Source organism: Xenopus tropicalis, chromosome 5, assembly GCF_000004195.4.
Source record: "Xenopus tropicalis strain Nigerian chromosome 5, UCB_Xtro_10.0, whole genome shotgun sequence".
Taxonomy (NCBI): Eukaryota; Metazoa; Chordata; class Amphibia; order Anura; family Pipidae; genus Xenopus; species Xenopus tropicalis.
This window is the reverse complement of record NC_030681.2, coordinates 8,262,975-8,284,868: the sequence shown is the minus strand read 5'-3', so window position 1 is coordinate 8,284,868 and position 21,894 is coordinate 8,262,975. Positions and strand designations below refer to the sequence as shown.

General features: G+C 44.4%; 2 protein-coding genes across 2 annotated transcripts in view; both read right to left on the bottom strand.

Moving 5' to 3' along the window:
• The window catches only part of tmem63a (transmembrane protein 63A), a 36,216-nt gene extending 23,870 nt beyond the window's left edge, over positions 1 to 12,346 (bottom strand). The window contains 5 exon segments of the mRNA NM_001078875.1: positions 1,677 to 1,714; positions 2,403 to 2,469; positions 3,548 to 3,627; positions 3,884 to 4,090; positions 12,254 to 12,346. Coding sequence (NP_001072343.1) covers positions 1,677 to 1,714; positions 2,403 to 2,469; positions 3,548 to 3,627; positions 3,884 to 4,066 — 368 coding nt within the window. The 5' untranslated portion in view covers positions 4,067 to 4,090; positions 12,254 to 12,346.
• Positions 12,347 to 16,091: 3,745 nt separating this feature from the next.
• On the bottom strand, positions 16,092 to 19,695 carry LOC116410872 (putative protein TPRXL). Its single transcript, XM_031902242.1, has 5 exons — positions 19,661 to 19,695; positions 18,805 to 18,941; positions 17,845 to 18,099; positions 17,462 to 17,525; positions 16,092 to 16,221 (listed from the first exon to the last, which is right to left on the bottom strand). The coding sequence occupies exons 1-5, from the start codon at positions 19,693 to 19,695 to the stop codon at positions 16,092 to 16,094; spliced, it is 621 nt and encodes a 206-aa protein (XP_031758102.1).
• Between the last annotated feature and the right edge of the window lie 2,199 nt (positions 19,696 to 21,894).

Here is a 21,894-nt window from a genome sequence, read left to right as displayed (position 1 = left end):
TTTGTACATGCGTCAGAGAGGAGCCTTAGTTCTATTGGCTATAGGGCTCCTCCACCTTTCGTCTGTGTTCAAGAGATAACAAAGTATTGTGTAACTTTAACTGTATAAATGATGGTAGTTAAATGCTTAAACTTTGAGTAGCATGTTGTAGGGACAACGTCAATGCGTCTGTCTGTCTACTCCTTTCACGTGAAATAAACCACTTCAATCAAACTGACCTATCCAACAGTTTTTCTTTGACATATATATATATATATATATAACATTATGACTTTGGTTCTAGAGGCGTTTTCATGTCTAGGATATACACAGTACATTGGTTTAAGTAATCAATAACAGCCTACTCGAGGTAATGTTCAAACTTCTGTTAAGGAGAGGGAGGACTTTAGGATTCCCAGTGGAGGTTCACATTGCCAAGGACAAGATTATATGGTGCTATTCTACAGCCTCAAACCATCGTCCCCATACCTTGTCATATTTTTGAGGGCTGTGTAAGTATGTTGTATCAGTGGCAGAAGGGCTTTAAGCAAATTGAGCCAGCTGCCAATTGTCAGGGGGATGTGCCATCCATTGAATGAGAATACAGGTATGGGATCCCTTATCCGGAAACCCATTATCCAGAAAGCTCCGAATTACGTAAAGCCCGTCTCTCATAGACTCCATTTTAATCAAATAATTCAGAATTTTAAAACTGATTTCCTTTTTCTCTATAGTAATAAAACAGTATCTTGTAATTTATCCCAACAAAGATATAAATAATCCTTATTGGATGCAAAAAATCCTATTGGGTTTCATTAACGGTTTATTAATTTTTTAATAGATGTATGGTATGGAGATCTAAATTACGGAAAGACCCCTTATCCGGAATACCCTTGGTCCTGAGCATTCTGGATAACGGGTCCTATACCTGTACAGTTCCTGGCATAAAACAGTAGGGTTCTAAAGAGGAGTCAAAAATGATGTCATCCACAATGCCAAATAGGGATACCTTGGGGGTGAGTATTTTAGGTAGGGATGTAGTCTCAATGTAGTCTAGAACCTGGTCCCAAAAGTGGTATATTTGTGGGCATAACAACATTAAATGAAAATAGCTGGCCTCGGGGGCACCACATTTTGGGCAATGGGACGAGTCACGGATTCCCATACGGTATAATTGTCGGGGGGTCAGGTGAAGCCTGTGAATGATTTTGAATGGGATTAGTTTGTCTCTAGTAGAGATCAGATAAGTCATAGGGCCTGTCTGACGCTTCCTCCCAATCTTCGTTTTCAATCTTGACGCCAAGCTTTTTGAGCTGTGAGAAAGGGAGACTGGAGGGTAGAGAGAAGCAGGGAGAATAGTGTGGGGATCAGCTTTTTGGAAGAGGGGGTTCGAAGGGTGGTTTCAAGTTTAGTGAGCACAAAGGGGCTATGGTTCTTGGAATTGGTGTCGGAAGGCCTGTTGGGAGTTGTAAGTATGAGAACCAGGGTAACAGCTCTCCTGTATCTGTGTGTCTGATCTGGTTCCTGGGTAGCAGGGTACATTACATTTTAATTACTTTATTACACTTCCATTTTTTAGGGTTACAGTTCCTTTAAAGGACACGTAAAGCTTCCATTTCCCTACAATGTATATAAGTGGCTACGGAGTTACTCAGGTGGCTGAGATGGAAACAATGAATAAATGGAAATGTACTTACTTCATTTGGAAGGTGGAAGTCATCCAGTAGCAAAAACCCTGGGGAAAAACAAACGTGCAGGGAAATTATGTGCAATGTAGTTTCAGCGAAACCTGTATCACCTACACCCTCCCCTTCCCCTAGGTACAGTAATTGGTCAGCCAATGGCTACACTCTTGTGGCAGCTAGAACTTGGCACATACTCAGTACAGCCTCCATGTAGTATTACACGGCACGGGTACCAAGCCCTGGGGGCCACGAGGGGTGCCTGGGACTTCAGGAAACATGGCACCACCAAATAATAAATTAGTTTAACTTTACATTAACTTTCAGTATGTTATAAAATGTCCTATTCCTCGCAACTTTGCAGCTGGTTTTCATTATTTGTTTTGTACAGTTTTTTCATTATTTGCCTTTCCAGTTTTCAAATGGGGGTCACTGACCCCGGCAGCCAGAAACTATTGCTCTGTATGGCTACAGTTTTATTGTTATTGTTCATTTTTATTATTTATCTTTCTATGCAGGCCCTCTCCTATTCATATTTCCATCTCATGTTTAAACCACTGCCTGGGTACTTGGGTAAAAAGACCCTAGCAACCAGATAGATGCTAAAATACCAGAGACCTGCTGAACAAAAAGCTGAATAACTGAAAAAATTAAGACCAATTGTCTAAAAGTACACTGCCCCTGGGTAAACTAAGGGCTACTAACTACTAACTGCAGTTGCCAAAGTTACTTAGTACTTACATTGTCCCTTTCGAGTTCCTCGCCGCCGGAGGATGATGAAAGCCTTCGGTAGCGGCTGTGCGGAGAGCTGGGAAGGATGATACACAGGCTGTTACTATACAGTAATCTAATGCAGGCAAATTAGAAACATCGGCCCCCAAAGCCCCTACGTACTGCTACAGCCCTAAGTGACTAAGATTTATCACACCTCAAGGATTATACATATTTGAATAAAGGGCAACTGCAATCTCTGAATAATATGAGCTTAAATAGGGAATATTACAGGACAAGGTTGTTCAATGGTTATATACACTCCCCATCCAAACGCACATGACTTCCAACTCCAGTTGATAGGCTACTAGCCCATGTATGGGGCCAAAACAACAGACTACCCAATGAATAATTGACCTAGGCTAATTCTGTTATCATTGTGGCAGTTTGTAAAATATGTTTGGCCAAAGCTTACATCAGGCAGTGAACATAGTCCACAGCCAGCAGGTCTGCATGGACCCCCCCCCCCCCCCCCCAATTTAATTTCATTGTTTGCCCAAGTAACAAATCATGGGATGAGTAGGATATAAGTCACCCAAGAAAACTATCAACCTATGGACTGAACACGACTGAGCTGCCCTGTGCATTTACTTGGGCTTTATTTGGCCTTTAAAAAGTATGATAAACTGCATGTACCTGGACGGCAAGGAGTGTGGGAGCTCATAGAGGCACAATATAACCAGCACTGATAGGCAAGCTATAAAAGTACAACAACCCACTGAATATCCAGGAGCTTTATTTTAACTTACATCTCTCTATGCTGCTTCTCCAGTGTCTGGCACGGAGCATACGATCTACTGGTGTTGTTTAGTGAGGCAGCAATATATTACAATCCAAAAAGGTTGGGTTTAGGAAGTTAAAGTATTTGGTCTGTGGTTGCTCTCCCATGTGTAGAGGGATGCATCAAATCCAGGATTTGGCCAAGATTCAGCCTTTTTTTAGGAGCATTCATCTGAATCCCCTCTTTATCCTAATCTGCACGTGCAAATTAGGATTTTGATTCAGTTTGGCATTTGGCTGAATAGGATTTGGGGTTCGGCCGGATCCTAAATGAGTGGATTTGGTGCATCCCAAGCAAGAAAGAAATATAATCAGTAGCCTGTGCAATGACATACCTGTCGGCATCGTACACCAGCGCAACTCTGCCATAATCCCAGAAATGCCTCCGTATAATGGCGAACGCCAACAGCAGAAACTGAACAAAAAAAAGAAATATAAAAAGGCATTAGAACATCATGTTTTTTGCAGAGCCCCCCCACCAAACAGCGTGATTTTCCTATTAAACCAACTACAAAGTAATCTGATTGGCTTTGTAGATGTTGGAGTGGCTTAAGTGAGCACCTCAGCGGCCCCTACACCAGGCAAGCGGCCCCTACACCAGGCAATCAGCCCAATGCCAAATAATTGCATGTAAATGAATAATAACCAAACAAGCAAATAGTCGTTCCTACCATAAAACAAGCCACATCCAGCACCAATACTGTAGGGATCCCTCCAAACGTCACTCCCTGCAGCACTGTGCTTCCCATAGGCCCGCTGTAACAGGTGTCATTTGACTGGGTGAAAAGGGGACCTTCGATCCAGTAAGAGATTGACGAGGAATTTGAGGCGACTTTGAAAGAAAACAACTCCATTGTGGGTTAGGAGGCTGGAGATACCTGGAATGAGAGGAAGGAACTGCTGTTAGGAAGTGAAGGGTTTGGGACAAAGAGCAGACTGTTGTGCCCCACACAGAACATAATCTGTTCACTAACGAGTTACCCCAAGCTTCCAATTATAGCCCTATAATAACTAGCCCCGGCTGTAACCACATACTGCCCTTACTCTATATAATGGGCAGTGTATGCTTGTGTAATGTGATAATATCCATCATATGTGCTTGTATTGTATTGTTGGACCTAGCAACGCTCCTCCGCTCTACACTGCAGCACCATTTACTGCCCAGTTTCCTTACAGCAAGTCCATAGCAACCTGAGAAACCCCATAGGGATAAATGGGTTCATAAAACAATGTTCCATGTTGGGGGGAGTGACTGTGTAAAATGGAATTTCATAACTAATTAGGCACAATTTGGCTGCTCTGGTTGAGTTATAAATTGTGATATAAACTAAAATAATTATGGTTAATTGAATGGGGCCTGTAATAAGCGAATTTTAAAGAACTTCTGTAGGTAAGTAAATCTCATTCAGTAAAAGAGCAATTTATCTTATTTGTTCCTTGAAGTCATGTGTCACGTAAAGCAATGTTTGTGTTTGCTGATTTGTACTGATTTCCACTGTTCCCTCATCACTTGACTTGTGACTCTACATATTCAGCACTTGGGCACTAGCAGCTGCACCGTGGCGCATACAGCCAAGGCTTATCTGTGGGGCCCCTATAGCTACAGGGCCCCCAGGAGCCACGGGGACTAATTCCTCTACAGTTATATTCTTGCTACAGGGGGCAGGCATTACACCCTATTCCCTAGATTTTTTTTAATCTTAATACTCTTCAGAGGGCTTTGGTCAGGGACCCCCCATAATAAGGTTTTACAAATTAAAAAACATTTGAAACATTGAAAACAACCCAAATCTCAGCACCAAGGTGGGCTTTTAGTGATATGAAGGAGAGCAAATAGGCATTCTCCCCAACACTCTCACATACTGGATATCAGGCTAACGTCACTCACTCCAATGCCCGGGGCACTAGCACCAAGGCTGGGAAACCACTGCCTTAAGGTGCCCATACACGTGAAGATTCGCTCACTTGGTGAGGTCGCCAAGCGAGCGGATCTTCCCCCGATATCCCCACCTACGGGTGGGTGATATAGGGAAATGTGTAGGCTAATTCGGTTGTTTGGCCCTGGGGCAACGGTTGGTTCGGGGACCGCATCAACGCCCGATCCGACTGAATCTTTTAACCTGCCCAACTGCCCAATTTCAGGCCTGATATCCGTCGGGTATGGCCGCCGTTTCTGCCCCTACATGGGCTGATAAGCTGCAGAGGGACCGATATCGGCAGCTACAATCGGCCCGTGTATGGGGACCTTTACTCATTACGGCCCAAACACACACAGATCTACAGCCCTGGTTGGGCAGAAACAGTGCAGTTAGAATTATCCGGCAATGACCTGGCATTCCAGACTGCAAGAAGAATGTGGCTCAGTCCAGTTTTTGTACTGCAGGCCCCCCGTCTGGAACAACCTGCCTGGCTACTTTTACATAAGTAGCACTTTATAAATAAAGATATACATATGGACATTTCTTTTAGCCACTGGCACTCATGAATCTCATATTCCCAAGCCATTTGGTAGCAAAGAAAATATGGATATAGGATTAAGCCTTAAGCACAAGTGTTTGGTGAGCGATTCATTAGGTCTGGTTCCCTCTTGCAACTGATCAAGTCTCATCAGATAATCTTTCTCCGACTCTGGGACGTGTCACGTTTGATTCTCCTGAGCTGGGACCCAACTGTTCTGCCCAGTTTCCCTCCATCCTAACAAGTCTGATGCCCAGAAGATCCAGTTTCTTTTACCAGGAGCCTCGGGAGCAGGCACACTGGAAGACAAAGTGGTCCTGGCATCCACTACACTTGACCCTGGTCAGTGATCAGTACCAAGCAGCCTGGGCACTGGCACAACTTGTATGGCCACCTATGCCACTGTGCTGCACAAACACTTAATGAGGAGAATAGTGGATCTGAAGGAAAGGCAGGCTGTGCAAACTGGGTACAGGGAAAGGTCCAGTCCCATAACAAGTAGAAGAGAGACAGGGAGAGGGGCTAGGATAGAAAATATATATCAGTACAAGTATGGGATCCCTTATCCGGAAACCCATTTTCCAGAAAGTTCAGAATTACGGAAAGCCCGCCTCCCGTAGACTCCATTTTAATCAAATTATTCAGAATTTTAAAACCGATTTCCTTTTTCTCTGTAATAATAAAACAGTAACTGTACTTGATCCCAACTAAGATATAATTACCCCTTATTGGGGGCAGAACAGCCCTATTGGGTTTATTTAATGGTTAAATGATTCCCTTTTCTCTGTAATAATAAAACAGTACCTGTACTTGATCCCAACTAAGATATAATTACCCCTTATTGGGGGCAGAACAGCCCTATTGGGTTTATTTAATGGTTAAATGATTCCCTTTTCTCTGTAATAATAAAACAGTACCTGTACTTGATCCCAACTAAGATATAATTACCCCTTATTGGGGCAGAACAGCCCTATTGGGTTTATTTCATGGTTAAATGATTCCCTTTTCTCTGTAATAATAAAACAGTACCTGTGCTTGATCCCAACTAAGATATAATTACCCCTTATTGGGGGCAGAAGAGCCCTATTTGGTTTATTTCATGGTTAAATGATTCCCTTTTCTCTGTAATAATAAAACAGTACCTGTACTTGATCCCAACTAAGATATAATTACCCCTTATTGGGGCAGAACAATCCTATTGGGTTTTTTTAATGTTTCATTGATTTTTTAGTAGACTTAAGGTATGAAGATCCAAATTACAGAAAGACCCCTTTTCCGGAATACCCTTGGTCCCGAGCATTCTGGATAATGGGGCCTATACCTGTATAGCAATTCCTGAGTTTCAATAGGGCACACATAATCACACACCAGCCCCTGCAGCCCCCTCCACTTGAACAGTACATTTCTGAAATCTCTAATAAAGGAGCTTTTCAGCACACAAATGCTATTCTGCAGAAGCCTCTGCATTGGGCTGGGTACTGGCCCGGAGCCAGATACTATATATACGGAGCCACAGGTATCACACAAACCATTCCCTGTATTGACAGATAAGTTACAGATACGCACATCCTGCTATAGCAGTACTAGTGGTGCGGATCCAAATGCCCCCGGGGCATATAGAGCAGTGTAAGGAAAACAGGTCTGGCATCAAGTTACAGCAAAGCAACAGGTTATTTACCAAAGGCAAAGAATAAGCTGCAACTGAGAAGTAATATGGCAGCTCCCACTTGTGTGTATGTATATATATATATATATATATATATATATATATATATATATATATATATATATATATACACACACACACACAAGCAAGTACACAAAGCTATGTACTTTATGCTATACCCCCAGTGCAGTAGGCTCCTTAACTATACCACAAGCACAGGCCCCGTTCAATTACCCACAGTGGGGCTTTAGGGCAGTGCTTAGGCACTAATTACCCTTTCTGGAGTGTGGGCTCTGCCAGCCTGCCGTGCGAGTGGGGCAAATAGAAGCCCTTAAACCTGTGTCTTTGCATAATATCCATGGGGGCCTTGTACAGCATCGGGTACTGGTGATCTGATCATAACCCTTAAGGCCAAATGATCTAACGAGCCTGATTGGGGTAGCCAAAGTGGGCAAAGAACCACGTATGCCCAGCTTTAGAACATCAGTACTGTATATAGACATTTTGGGTTTGTTTGCAGTAGAGCTGGGAGTCTGGCTGATCCGATAGCTGCTGGAACAGTTCTTGGCAAACGATCCCAAGGACAAGTAACCCCTGATAGAAACACCTGGCACTACCCATGGCTCCTACCCTTTCCTACAAGCAGCAGGCTATTCCTACCCATTACAGGCCATACTGCCCTACAGCCACGGCCATTCACTTCAGAAAGAGCAGGCAAATGAATTTTGATTGGTTCCCCTATTATTAGCTATTTCCAGCTGTGGCAAATTGGTGAACTCTAATTAAATCAGACCCTAGCGACCAGATAACTACTGAAATTCCACTGGAGAGCAGCTGAACAAAAATCTAAATAAGCAAACAGAAAAAAAAAATTAAAAAATGAAGACCAACTGCAAATTGTCCCAGTATCTCGCTGTCTGCATAATACTAAATGTTCATTTGAAGGTGACCTACCCTCTTAATAGAGGCATTGTGGGAACTAAAGGAAATTTATATTCTGCTACATTGTTTTAATAGTGAGGCTGTACAGAGACTAGGAATGGTCAGCAGCAGTCACATACACTGAGCAGAGTTCATATACACATTCATTCCCCAAACCTACCTTATTCTGGTGTACCGAGAGGGTTAAAAATGTATATCTAATATATATATCTAATTATATATATATATATATATATATATAGATATCTATATATATATATTTTTTTTTTCATTTTTTTTTTTAACCCTCTCAGTACACCAGAATAACACATTCTCTCTGGTCTGTGTAAGTGACTGCTGCTGACCATTCCTATATATATATATATATATATATATATATATATATATATATATATATATATATATATATATATATATATATATATAGCGAACCCAGGGTGGCACTCTACTTCAGCTCTTACCTCGGGTGCAAGGTAAATGATTTAAATATCCAAAAAAAAAACCCCCAGCAACACCGAGTTATATTCCAAAAAGATCAATTGTGTATTAAAAACGCATGAACAGCCGTTCAGGCTGTTCATGCGTTTTTAATAGACAATTGATCTTTTTGGAATATAACTCGGTGTTGCTGGGGTTTTTTTTGGATATATATTTGCATGTTACAGAAATTCCCCAGGTGGCTACTGAAATTCTGCCCATATGCAGCATATTAAACGTTCATTTACAGGTGAAGTTCCCCTTTAATAAGCAGTCACACTATACCAGTATAGCAAAGATACAATGTTGCAACAGCCTTTCACTAAATGACTTGGTTTGAGGAAATAGCCTTTTGCAACAGCCCCATCCTTCTCTGCTGAACTGCACGTAACTGCACGTAACTGCACGTAACTGCACGTAACTGCACGTAACTGCACGTAACTGCACGTAACTGCACGTAACTGCACACTTGGACACGTGACCCCCGAGTAGGGTGCCAATTCCATAGATCCCTCAGTGGGTGCTGGGCAGACACTAATGGCGTCAAAGCCAGTAAGAAAACACACACATTGCAACCCTACTGGCACAACGAGTGGTGAAAAAACTCAGAATTGTGGGTAAAAAGTGCATTTCTAACACCTCTTGTTGCACAAGGAAAGACCCAGAACAAAGGACCCTTAGGAATTCCCAGCACTACGATTATCTCCGGCCACTAGTAAAGGAATGTACAGTATATATAGTGTTTGCTCTATGATAGCACTGCCTAATGTAAATACAGCTCCCTGGCCAGCAGCGCTCAGCATATATATGTTTAACTTAGTCAGGTAGGAGCAGCCCACTAAGGAGATTAAATTACCTTTTAGTATGATGTAGACATTGATATTTGCAATTGGTCATTTTTTATAGTTTTTCGGTTATTTAGCTTTTTTTGTTGAGCAGCTGTCCAGTTTGGAATTTCAGCAGCTATCTGGTTGCTAGGATCTTGTTCTTGTTTAGCAACCAGGCAGAGGTGTGAATGAGAGACTAGATTATGAATAGAAGAGGGACTAAAGAGAAAGATAAGGAATAAAAAAGTAACAAAAAAAAAACTGTAGCCTCGGAGAGCAAAAGTATTTTGGCTGCCGGGGTCAGTGACCCCCCCCCCTGTGAAAGCTGGAAAGATGTAGACAAAGAAAGCAAATAATTTAAAAACTGTAAAAAAATATATAATGAAGACCAATTAGAAAGTTGCTAGGAATACAGGTATGGAATTCCTTATCTGGAAACCCATTATCCAGAAAGCTCCGAATTACAGAAAAGCCATCTCCCATAGACACCATTTTAATCAAATACTTCAGAATTTTACAACGGATTTCCTTTTTCTCTGTAATAATAAAACAGTACCTGTACTTGATCCCAACTAAGATATAATTACCCCTTATTGGGGGCAGAACAGCCCTATTGGGTTTATTTCATGGTTAAATGATTCCCTTTTCTCTGTAATAATAAAACAGTACCTGTACTTGATCCCAACTAAGATATAATTACCCCTTATTGGGGCAGAACAATCCTATTGGGTTTATTTAATGGTTAAATGATTCCCTTTTCTCTGTAATAATAAAACAGTACCTGTACTTGATCCCAACTAAGATATAATTACCCCTTATTGGGGCAGAACAATCCTATTGGGTTTATTTAATGGTTAAATGATTCCCTTTTCTCTGTAATAATAAAACAGTACCTGTACTTGATCCCAACTAAGATATAATTACCCCTTATTGGGGCAGAACAGCCCTATTGGGTTTATTTCATGGTTTAATGATTCCCTTTTCTCTGTAATAATAAAACAGTACCTGTACTTGATCCCAACTAAGATATAATTACCCCTTATTGGGGCAGAACAGCCCTATTGGGTTTATTTCATGGTTAAATGATTCCCTTTTCTCTGTAATAATAAAACAGTACCTGTACTTGATCCCAACTAAGATATAATTACCCCTTATTGGGGGTAGAACAGCCCTATTGGGTTTATTTCATGGTTAAATGATTCCCTTTTCTCTGTAATAATAAAACAGTACCTGTACTTGATCCCAACTAAGATATAATTACCCCTTATTGGGGGCAGAACAGCCCTATTGGGTTTATATGAACCAACTTGTCTGCAGGTAGCACTTTCCCTTTAATCTTGCCTTTCTGATAGGGGCCACGTCACTGTAACAGAGCCAATGTTTGCTGGCTGCTGCTCGGCTTGTATTGTGATTTGTATGAGATTATTTAGTGATACTTGTAGCTTCTCTGTGCCAGCGGGAACAGGTCCTGCAGCTCATGTGGGCAGAACCATAGGTATATAGGCCCGGCAGAACCAGAGGGGCCTGGTACCGACTCATTTAAACAGCCAGTTAAACTGGGCAGTATCCTGGAGTAAAAAAGTAGTCCGAGCAGAGTAATGGAGGCTAAACTGAGAAAGGCAGGAATTCCCCAGTCACTACGTGCTGCTGGTTACAGAAGTACAGAAATGCGAGAACAAATGAATGGTCTGTCTGCCTTGTGCTTCACTCATTACCAGCAGGGATGTGCAACCTGGCAGCCCTCCTGCTGTACCATCATCCTTATACACCTGCAAGCGCACCATCTCTCCCTACTATACCTGCTATCCCACAGCCCCAGTCCCTCCCCAGAGGCTATTATCCCACTGCTACTATAGGCACCATCTCTCCCTACTATACCTGCTATCCCACAGCCCCAGTCCCTTCCCAGAGGCTATTATCCCACTGCTACTATAGGCACCATCTCTCCCTACTATACCTGCTATCCCACAGCCCCAGTCCCTTCCCAGAGGCCATTATCCCCCCACTGCTACTATAGGCACCATCTCTCCCTACTATACCTGCTATCCCACAGCCCCAGTCCCTTCCCAGAGGCTATTATCCCCCCACTGCTACTATAGGCACCATCTCTCCCTACTATACCTGCTATCCCACAGCCCCAGTCCCTTCCCAGAGGCTATTATCCCCCCACTGCTACTATAGGCACCATCTCTCCCTACTATACCTGCTATCCCACAGCCCCAGTCCCTTCCCAGAGGCTATTATCCCACTGCTACTATAGGCACCATCTCTCCCTACTATACCTGCTATCCCACAGCCCCAGTCCCTTCCCAGAGGCTATTATCCCCCCACTGCTACTATAGGCACCATCTCTCCCTACTATACCTGCTATCCCACAGCCCCAGTCCCTTCCCAGAGGCTATTATTCCCCCACTGCTACTATAGGCACCATCTCTCCCTACTATACCTGCTATCCCACAGCCCCAGTCCCTTCCCAGAGGCTATTATCCCCCCACTGCTACTATAGGCACCATCTCTCCCTACTATACCTGCTATCCCACAGCCCCAGTCCCTTCCCAGAGGCTATTATCCCCCCACTGCTACTATAGGCACCATCTCTCCCTACTCTCCCTAGTATCTCTCACAGACAGCCATGCCAGTGCCACAGGTGAAGTAGACAAATATTCACTTACCAGACTAAAGGGCGGGTTTGTGCCAGACGGAGGGCACAGGGTCCCGGGGTACATGGGGAGGAGGGAGGGAGGGAGCCGCTGGGAAGGCGTTAGCTCACAAACGGTGACTCCGGATTCCCTCACCTCCCAGACAGGGGGCGGAGTAGAGAAAGTTTAGCAACAGAGAGAGCTGCGCCTGCGCACTAATCCCTGTCAGACTCAGAGGGAGAGCGCAGAGGGAGGGTGTAAATCACGTGGTGGGGACTCCGGGCCAATCCTGACATTTCTTTTGCGTGGCATTCTGGGTACTTCATTTCGTGAAGTGAAACTGCATTCAGTTTTGCAGCCTGTAGAAGAGGTTACGTACCTCTGTCCTGTAGCCCCTGTATTTCCTGCAGGTCTCCCCTCAGCATTGTATTGTCTGTGTTCATATACATGCTACTATCTGTACTACCTGAACTACAACTTACTGTTCTCTCCTCAGCCACTGTCAATACATATGATATATACCAGCCCTGCTCTGCCCTCTCAGCCTGAACCCCAACTCCCAGCATCCCTCTCTCCAGCCCTCATTCTGCTGGGTACAAACCAGCCATTTAGCACTACAGTTCCCTTCATTTCTTTGCCAACCTGGCCTGCTGGGAGTTTTACATCTAAAGTGTTACTGATAGTGTGAGAGACTTCCTGACTGTCCTGTCACATTCTGACAATATTCCCCCATTTGTAAGAAGTCTTTACCGCCATGATGTTACTTTCCCTTCAGGTATTAGGGACACACTGGCACACACTGGCACACACTGGCACACACATGGGCACACACACTGGCACACACTGGCACACACATGGGCACACACACTGGCACACACATGGGCACACACATGGGCACAGCTTAATCAGCAGAGAGTTCTGTATAAACAGCAGCTGCTCTGATGCCTCTGATCTGGCACAACCCATGGTAGAACAGCATCCAGATCTGTATAACAGTGGCACAATACTGAAATGGCAGTACTGAAGGGCTATACGTGTGCCAGCCTGTACTGTGTGCTGCCCAAGGTCCAAAAAAATGGATACTATACAAAGGGCCATACATGTATATATGTCTACCTCTCCATTCTTCCATTCATTTAGGCCAACAGGCCAAACGATTGGAAGAGCAGGAAGTGAAAAGGATCCTACTGTCTGTCTGCCTGGCTGCCATGGTGTGTGAATGTGACAGGGGCCTTAAGGTAGCCATACATGTAGCAATTCGGATCGTTCGGGGCTGAATCGTCAGATGCGGAGGTAGAAACAATAGGAATTCTACCTCCACCTGCCGATTCAGCCCTGAATGCAGATTTTGTTTGGGCACCTTCAACAGCACCCGATCAAAATCTTTTAACCTGGCCGAACGAAGAGTTGACCGATATCCGCAGCCTTTTGTAATATCGGACGCCTCTTCAAGCCACCGTACACACACCGAATATCGAACGAAATGAGGTTTCATACAATTTCATTGGTATATGTATGGCCAGCTTTAGACTGTAAGCTCCTCTGGCGCAGGGACTCATGTCTGATCTGTAAATTGCTGTGGAATTTGTTATCATGATAGAAATAAAGGCCTATAATAAATCCTTATGAAGCCAACACTAGGGATGCACCGAATCCAGGATTCAGTTCAGTATTTGGCCAGGATTTGGCCTTTTTTGGCAGGGTTCGGCAGAATCCACAGTCCTGGCCAAACCGAATCCTAATTAGCATATGCAAGGGTTAATGTCGCCGCATAAACAGAGAAGTGTAAAATCTTTCCATTTAACCCTTCCAAATCCTAATTAGCATATGGATCCCTTGACATGGATTCGGGGGGTTTGGCTGAACCTGTAAAACTGGATTCGGTGCATCCCTAGTCAAAACTGAAGCTGCTGCACCTGTACTGAAATGTAAATAATTTTGTTTAATCTTTTTTCTGCATCTAATCCCAAGGGTATCATGGGCCGGGGCTTGCTTGGCACGAGGCAGGGTCAGACTGGGTCGGCGGGACACTGGGAAAAAACCTGGTGGGCCCAATTGCTTCAAACTATACGGTACACAGGCAGGGGAGGGGGAAAGGGGCTGGCGATGGGCGAGTAACCAATAATGTCTGCTGTGAGCAGCAGTGTCCCAGCCTTGGGCAATACTTTACATACTGTATGTTAGGTTCCTGTGAAAGGGTGCAGCCATCCCTAAAATAGTAACTGCAAATTCCTCATAATTCTGCTACACTGACCCCCCCCCCCCCCCCAACAGCCCCAGTCCTTCGGATGCTACCGAATTGGAAATCCCTATTCTTTCTGTGCTGAATGATATTTATGATTGATTTTTGCTATAATTTATTAAAGTGAAAAATGCCAAATCCTTTACCTCTAGGGGGCATAAGAGTCCTTTAGGCTGATGTCCAATGGAGTCAATGTCCAACCGTTCCAAAATGCCTTTCCAACGGCATCAATAGGAGTTGCCAGTGGAAAAGCCCTATGTGTCGCTTCGGTTTCCCTAAATCGTGTGGAGTTGCCTACAGGGGGAAACTTTGCGCAACTTCATAATAGCAAATCAATGCAAAAGACTTTCCACCGGCAACTCTTGCCAGAATAAACACCAGAAAATACCCTGCCATAGACAATACTCTGCTAAAACACACGTAGAGACAATTATCACTAAATGATAAGCATTGTTTGTTTTTATAGCTGTGACAAGTAGTTGCTACTAAGTAGCTCCATGTGTCTTCACCCTATAGGTGGCCATGCAAGGTACGCTGCTTGTTTGGCAAAGTTGCCCAATCTTTTTCCAATATGTCCACCTAAGGTGGGCGATATTGGGCTGATACCAAGGCCAAATGATCAAATCAAAACAGCATGTATATGGGCTGTTGGACCGAGGACTGAATCAGTGAGCCGATGCAGTCCCCGGTCCGATGGAAAATCAAACCAGCCCGATTGTGATCAGGCCGATTTTAGGCCAGATATCGGTTGGGTAGGCCCATTGGGGGTGCCTATACATGGGAAAATAAGCCGTTGAATCAGTCTGAAGGACTCCAATCGGCAGGTGATATCTGCTCCTGTATGGGCACCTTAAAGCTCTATTTGGCTAATTCTAGCAATGTGCTGACAAACGGCATGGTTGAGTTGATGGCAGCAGGAAAACCATGAAATAAAACGTATTTGTTTATATGGCATAAATAGTGGTAAAGGTTCCCATACACAGGCTGATTGCAGCTGCCGATATGGGTCCCTTGGACTGATTCGGCAGCTAATCGACCCGTGTAGGGGCAGGAACGACGGCCATACCTGACCAATATCTGGCCTGAAATTGGGCAGATATCAATTGAGCAGGTTAAAAGATTTAGTCGGATCGGGGACCACATCGGCTCGTTGATGCGGTCCCCGGACTGACTGCCCCATGGCCACCATTATAATTCGATCGTTTGGCCCCAGGGCCTACATGTTTTGCCGATATCGCCCACCCGTAGGTGGGGATATCGGGTGAAGATCTGCTCGTTTGGCGACCTTGCCAAGCGAGCGAATCTTCACGTATATGGGCACCTTAAGAGAGAGAATAACCTGACTTGCCTGGGTGCAATGACTTGACTAGGAATGAATGAGGAGGGGTCCGTGATTTGCTGCCCTCCAGCCAAGCTAGAAATTGCTTGGAAAACACAATGCTAAGGGATCGGTGAAAGTGACACATTTTCACAGTTGTTTTCTTTCCTATCTGCAGCGTCTGGGCTTGATCTAGATCTGAGTTATATGATAACGGGACATCTCAGTTATCAGCTAAATAAACAGCACCAATAAAGCAGTAAATAGACTCCCAGTCAGAGGCTGCTCCTGTGTGTTATCTCCCTCCACTCTCATCCTTTCATTAGCGAGATGGGGGTGTCAGTGTTATGTACCCACGTGGGGGTGGAAGGGGACAGAGCTGCATCTATGAAGGCAGACATACGGTGCGTCTGGATTGCAGATCCCATGCTCTTCCCAGCCCTAATACACAAATAGCCAGCCCAGAGATAAAAAGGGCCACAGGAGATAGGGATAGGGAGAATAAGCAGTGTCTTAGAATCTCCTGTAATACACAACCAGTTGGCTGAGGGAAGATTCCCAGTCCTTGGCTAAACACTGCACAGAATGTTCTTATTTGCACAGTTAGATGGAATACATAGGGAATAATGTACCCCCTGTCGTAAAATATAAGGACATTAGAAGTCAACGAGGGGGGGTTCTGTGCCCATATAAAGGCACAAGGCTGCAGGCTGAGTTATACAGGGAACTCTGAGTATCACTCATGTATTATAAGGGATAATGTACCCCCTACTGTAAATGATAAGGATATTAGCAGTCACTGAGGGGTTCTGTGCCCATATAAAGGCACAAGGCTGCAGGCTGAGTTATACAGGGAACTCTGAGTATCACTCATGTATTATAAGGGATAATGTACCCCCTACTGTAAATGATAAGGATATTAGCAGTCACTGAGGGGTTCTGTGCCCATATAAAGGCACAAGGCTGCAGGCTGAGTTATACAGGGAACTCTGAGTATCACTCATGTATTATAAGGGATAATGTACCCCATACTATAAATGATAAGGATATTAGCAGTCACTGAGGGGTTCTGTGCCCATATAAAGGCACAAGGCGGCAGGCTGAGTTATACAGGGAACTCTGAGTATCACTCATGTATTATAAGGGATAATGTACCCCCTACTGTAAATGATAAGGATATTAGCAGTCACTGAGGGGTTCTGTGCCCATATAAAGGCACAAGGCTGCAGGCTGAGTTATACAGGGAACTCTGAGTATCACTCATGTATTATAAGGGATAATGTACCCCCTACTGTAAATGATAAGGATATTAGCAGTCACTGAGGGGTTCTGTGCCCATATGCAGCTATGATTAACATCTCAATAGTTGCTGTGCGCGCTCCCAAGCCGGCCCCCCAGCTGCGCCAGTAGTGACACACAAGTGGGTCAGTGAGCGGTAATTCCTACATTATGCCACTGGGTGGAGCGGAGGAGCAATAAACAAATACTGCCCCCTGCATTAGAATCCCATATGAAGGTTTAGTTTAAGATGTGTTACAATTGCACTGCAGATGGATGTGTGTCAACAAAACTTTATTGGCAATAATGGGGGGGGGGGGGGGGGGGTGGAAGGGTAGAAATGCAATACATGAAATATTTATTTGATTTTATTGTAATGCACTGTATAGGGCAATATTCATACCTCCCAACTGTCCCGTTTTTTACAGAAAAGTCCCTGATTTCCATTTGATCTCTTGCACTGAACACTAAAAGAGATACAAAGTTTCTGAAACTTAATTTAAAAAGTAGCTTTTGGCAGAGCCCAGAATACTCACCCCTCCCTGCACTGAGATACAATTGTAACTAATAAACCAAACAGGTCTCTTGGGGGAACTGAGACTCACAGCTTAAAGGGCAAATTCACCTTCATTAGCAAAACTGTAATAACACATAAAACAAGATGTGAGATGAGATGTGAGGCCCTGTAAGGGGCACTAGGGAGATGTGAGGCACTTGAGGGAGTACTAGGGAGATGTGAGGCTCTAGAGGGGGTATTAGAGAGATGTGAGGCACTTGAGGGAGTACTAGGGAGATGTGAGGCTCTAGAGGGGGTATTAGAGAGATGTGAGGCACTTGAGGGAGTACTAGGGAGATGTGAGGCTCTAGAGGGGGTATTAGAGAGATGTGAGGCACTTGAGGGAGTACTAGGGAGATGTGAGGCTCTAGAGGGGGTATTAGAGAGATGTGAGGCACTTGAGGGAGTACTAGGGAGATGTGAGGCTCTAGAGGGGGTATTAGAGAGATGTGAGGCACTTGAGGGAGTACTAGGGAGATGTGAGGCTCTAGAGGGGGTATTAGAGACATGTGAGGCACTTGAGGGAGTACTAGGGAGATGTGAGGCTCTAGAGGGGGTATTAGAGAGATGTGAGGCACTTGAGGGAGTACTAGGGAGATGTGAGGCTCTAGAGGGGGTATTAGAGAGATGTGAGGCACTTGAGGGAGTACTAGGGAGATGTGAGGCACTTGAGGGAGTACTAGGGAGATGTAAGGCTCTAGAGGGGGTATTAGAGAGATATGAGGCACTTGAGGGAGTACTAAGGAGATGTGAGGCACTAGAGGGGGTATTAGAGAGATGTGAGGCACTTGAGGGAGTACTAGGGAGATGTGAGGCTCTAGAGGGGGTATTAGAGAGATGTGAGGCACTTGAGGGAGTACTAGGGAGATGTGAGGCTCTAGAGGGGGTATTAGAGAGATGTGAGGCACTTGAGGGAGTACTAGGGAGATGTGAGGCACTTGAGGGAGTACTAGGGAGATGTAAGGCTCTAGAGGGGGTATTAGAGAGATATGAGGCACTTGAGGGAGTACTAAGGAGATGTGAGGCACTAGAGGGGGTATTAGAGAGATGTGAGGCACTTGAGGGAGTACTAGGGAGATGTGAGGCTCTAGAGGGGGTATTAGAGAGATGTGAGGCACTTGAGGGAGTACTAGGGAGATGTGAGGCTCTAGAGGGGGTATTAGAGACATGTGAGGCACTTGAGGGAGTACTAGGGAGATGTAAGACACTAGAGGGGGTATTAGAGAGATGTGAGGCACTTGAGGAAGTACTAGGGAGATGTGAGGCACTAGAGGGGGTATTAGAGAGATGTGAGGCACTTGAGGGAGTACTAGGGAGATGTGAGGCTCTAGAGGGGGTATTAGAGAGATGTGAGGCACTTGAGGGAGTACTAGGGAGATGTGAGGCTCTAGAGGGGGTATTAGAGAGATGTGAGGCACTTGAGGGAGTACTAGGGAGATGTGAGGCTCTAGAGGGGGTATTAGAGAGATGTGAGGCACTTGAGGGAGTACTAGGGAGATGTAAGACACTAGAGGGGGTATTAGAGAGATGTGAGGCACTTGAGGGAGTACTAGGGAGATGTAAGACACTAGAGGGGGTATAAGAGAGATGTGAGGCACTAGAGGGGGTATTAGAGAGATGTGAGGCACTTGAGGGAGTACTAGGGAGATGTAAGACACTAGAGGGGGTATTAGAGAGATGTGAGGGACTGGAAGGGGGCAAGATGCCGTGATGTACTGGCGATATAAAGATATTATGATACCCTAGCTGGGATACACAGGGGGCAGCACCCAGAGAGTAAATACAAAGCAAGTGTCTTTATTTTGGTTTAGAGAAGTTTAGTGAATATCGTTCCAGTATATGTTCAGCATTATCACTGCCAATGAATATTAATATTTAGCTCTCATATTACAAGGTATTCATTACCTGTCTGACCCACTCCAGTTTGTGCATCACTACTGGATTTTCCTATTTACCCCATTGGCATTGGATACATTATGGTTCAGTGCAATAGCCCCGAGTGCTGAGTCAGGAGTCACAGGGCCGGGATGTGGATTGGGTGTTTACTCTGGCAATGAGAGAGCAGGGAGCTGAATAGCCATGTTTGCCCAGGGATTAGCCAAGCTGTAAAGTTGTTACAGGAACACAAATACTAATAAATAGCCCTGTCACTTGGGCCTCCCCCCGGGGACAATGCTTAGAGACACTTGACACTGAGAATTATTATTTTATTATTTTAGATCTGATGAAATGCACTGAATTCAAAAGAAACCCATAAGGCCGGTGACAATGTCCCATGTTCACCAACCACTGTACAAAATGTAACTGGGGGTGACCAGGCTGTGTATGAGAAATGAGTCCAAGACTAAATTAAACAGCTGTAATTAGTAACCCACACCCCAGATCTAAAGACATGTAGGAAATCTTTTACCAAACAAGTTTAGGTCGTCATTGGGACCGTAATTGTTATTGATATAGTGCCACATGGCATTACAGGAGTTGCCCCAGGGCAGTTTACAATCCAAGGTCCCCATAATATACACTAGAGGCAGTTTTATTAGAACCCAGTGACCTGCCTGTATGTGTTGCATTATGGGAGGAAACAGGAGTACCCAGTAGGAACCCACACAAGCATAGTGAGAGAATACTAATTCCTTGCAGCACCCTGTCTGGGATCGAACCCCCAGCTCTGCAAGGCTGCAATGTTAACCTGGATGGATCTGGTAGGGATAAATGCACATGAGATAGCATAGCAACCATAGCAACCAATCAGATCTTTGCTTTTGCATCCTAAAGGTCCCCATACACCTTCAGATCTGCTCGCTTGGTGATGGTCCCCGATCCGACTAGATTTTCTAACCTGCCCGATCAAGATTTGGCCGATTTCAGGCCAGATATCGGTGGGGCAGGCCCGTCGGAAGTGCCCATACGCGGGCCGATTAGCTGCCGAATTAGCCTAAGGGGCCAATATCGGCAGCTAGAATCGGCCCATGTATGGCCACCTTAACTTGTAGGAGACCATTCAAATCTAATTGCCTCCAATGTTAATAGATATGCCCCTTAGCGTACAGAGGGAGGTGGCATCCCCACTCCTCTCCGTCTATGGTCTATTTGTCTTAGATTTCCTGACATTAGCAGATTTTACACTGCAGATATGATGAAGGTGTTACCGGAGCGCCCCCTGCTGTCTGGCCCAAAAAAGGGCCAGACAGAACAACAAAAGTTTAATTTCCTAAGGCAGGAAGTGTCTCCTGATGCTCCCCTGCTCCGTGCTATTGCTCCTGTCACAGGGCTGAGCAGCAAAGCATCTAGAGAAGCAGGGGCATCTAGGTTACACCATTATTATATAAGGCTAGTGGCACACCTCATGTAGATATACCAGCAGAGAAAATGCTATTTTGGCCACTACCCTTAGCAGTGTTACAGCTTCTTATATCATGAAACCAAATAAAAAGAGTGTAAAAAAAAAAGCAAAAGCAAAATTTACATTGCATGTCCCCAATACCCTGTACCCAATGTGTGTGCTAATCTTCCATATTTTTTATGGTAAAATAGGAGGGGATAAGGTATTTGTGTATAAAATATTCCTTCACTGCAAGTATGCCGTCATTGATATTAATGGGAGTTAGTGTGCTGCTTGTACTGTATGGGGTAAAGGTGCTCATATGTATAAATACAAATATACAGAGAAGGAATGTTCTGGGCACACAATAAGCTGTACCCCCATACTGTACTGTCTAAGGGAAACACTATGGCACCTCCTACCCATATGTATAAATACAAATATACAGAGAAGGAATGTTCTGGGCACACAATAAGCTGTACCCCCATACTGTACTGTCTAAGGGAAACACTATGGCACCCCCTACCCATATGTATAAATACAAATATACAGAGAAGGAATGTTCTGGGCACACAATAAGCTGTACCCCCATACTGTACTGTCTAAGGGAAACACTATGGCACCTCCTACCCATATGTATAAATACAAATATACAGAGAAGGAATGTTCTGGGCACACAATAAGCTGTACTCCCATACTGTACTGTCTAAGGGAAACACTATGGCACCCCCTACCCATATGTATAAATACAAATATACAGAGAAGGAATGTTCTGGGCACACAATAAGCTGTACCCCCATACTGTACTGTCTAAGGGAAACACTATGGCACCTCCTACCCATATGTATAAATACAAATATACAGAGAAGGAATGTTCTGGGCACACAATAAGCTGTACCCCCATACTGTACTGTCTAAGGGAAACACTATGGCACCCCCTACCCATATGTATAAATAC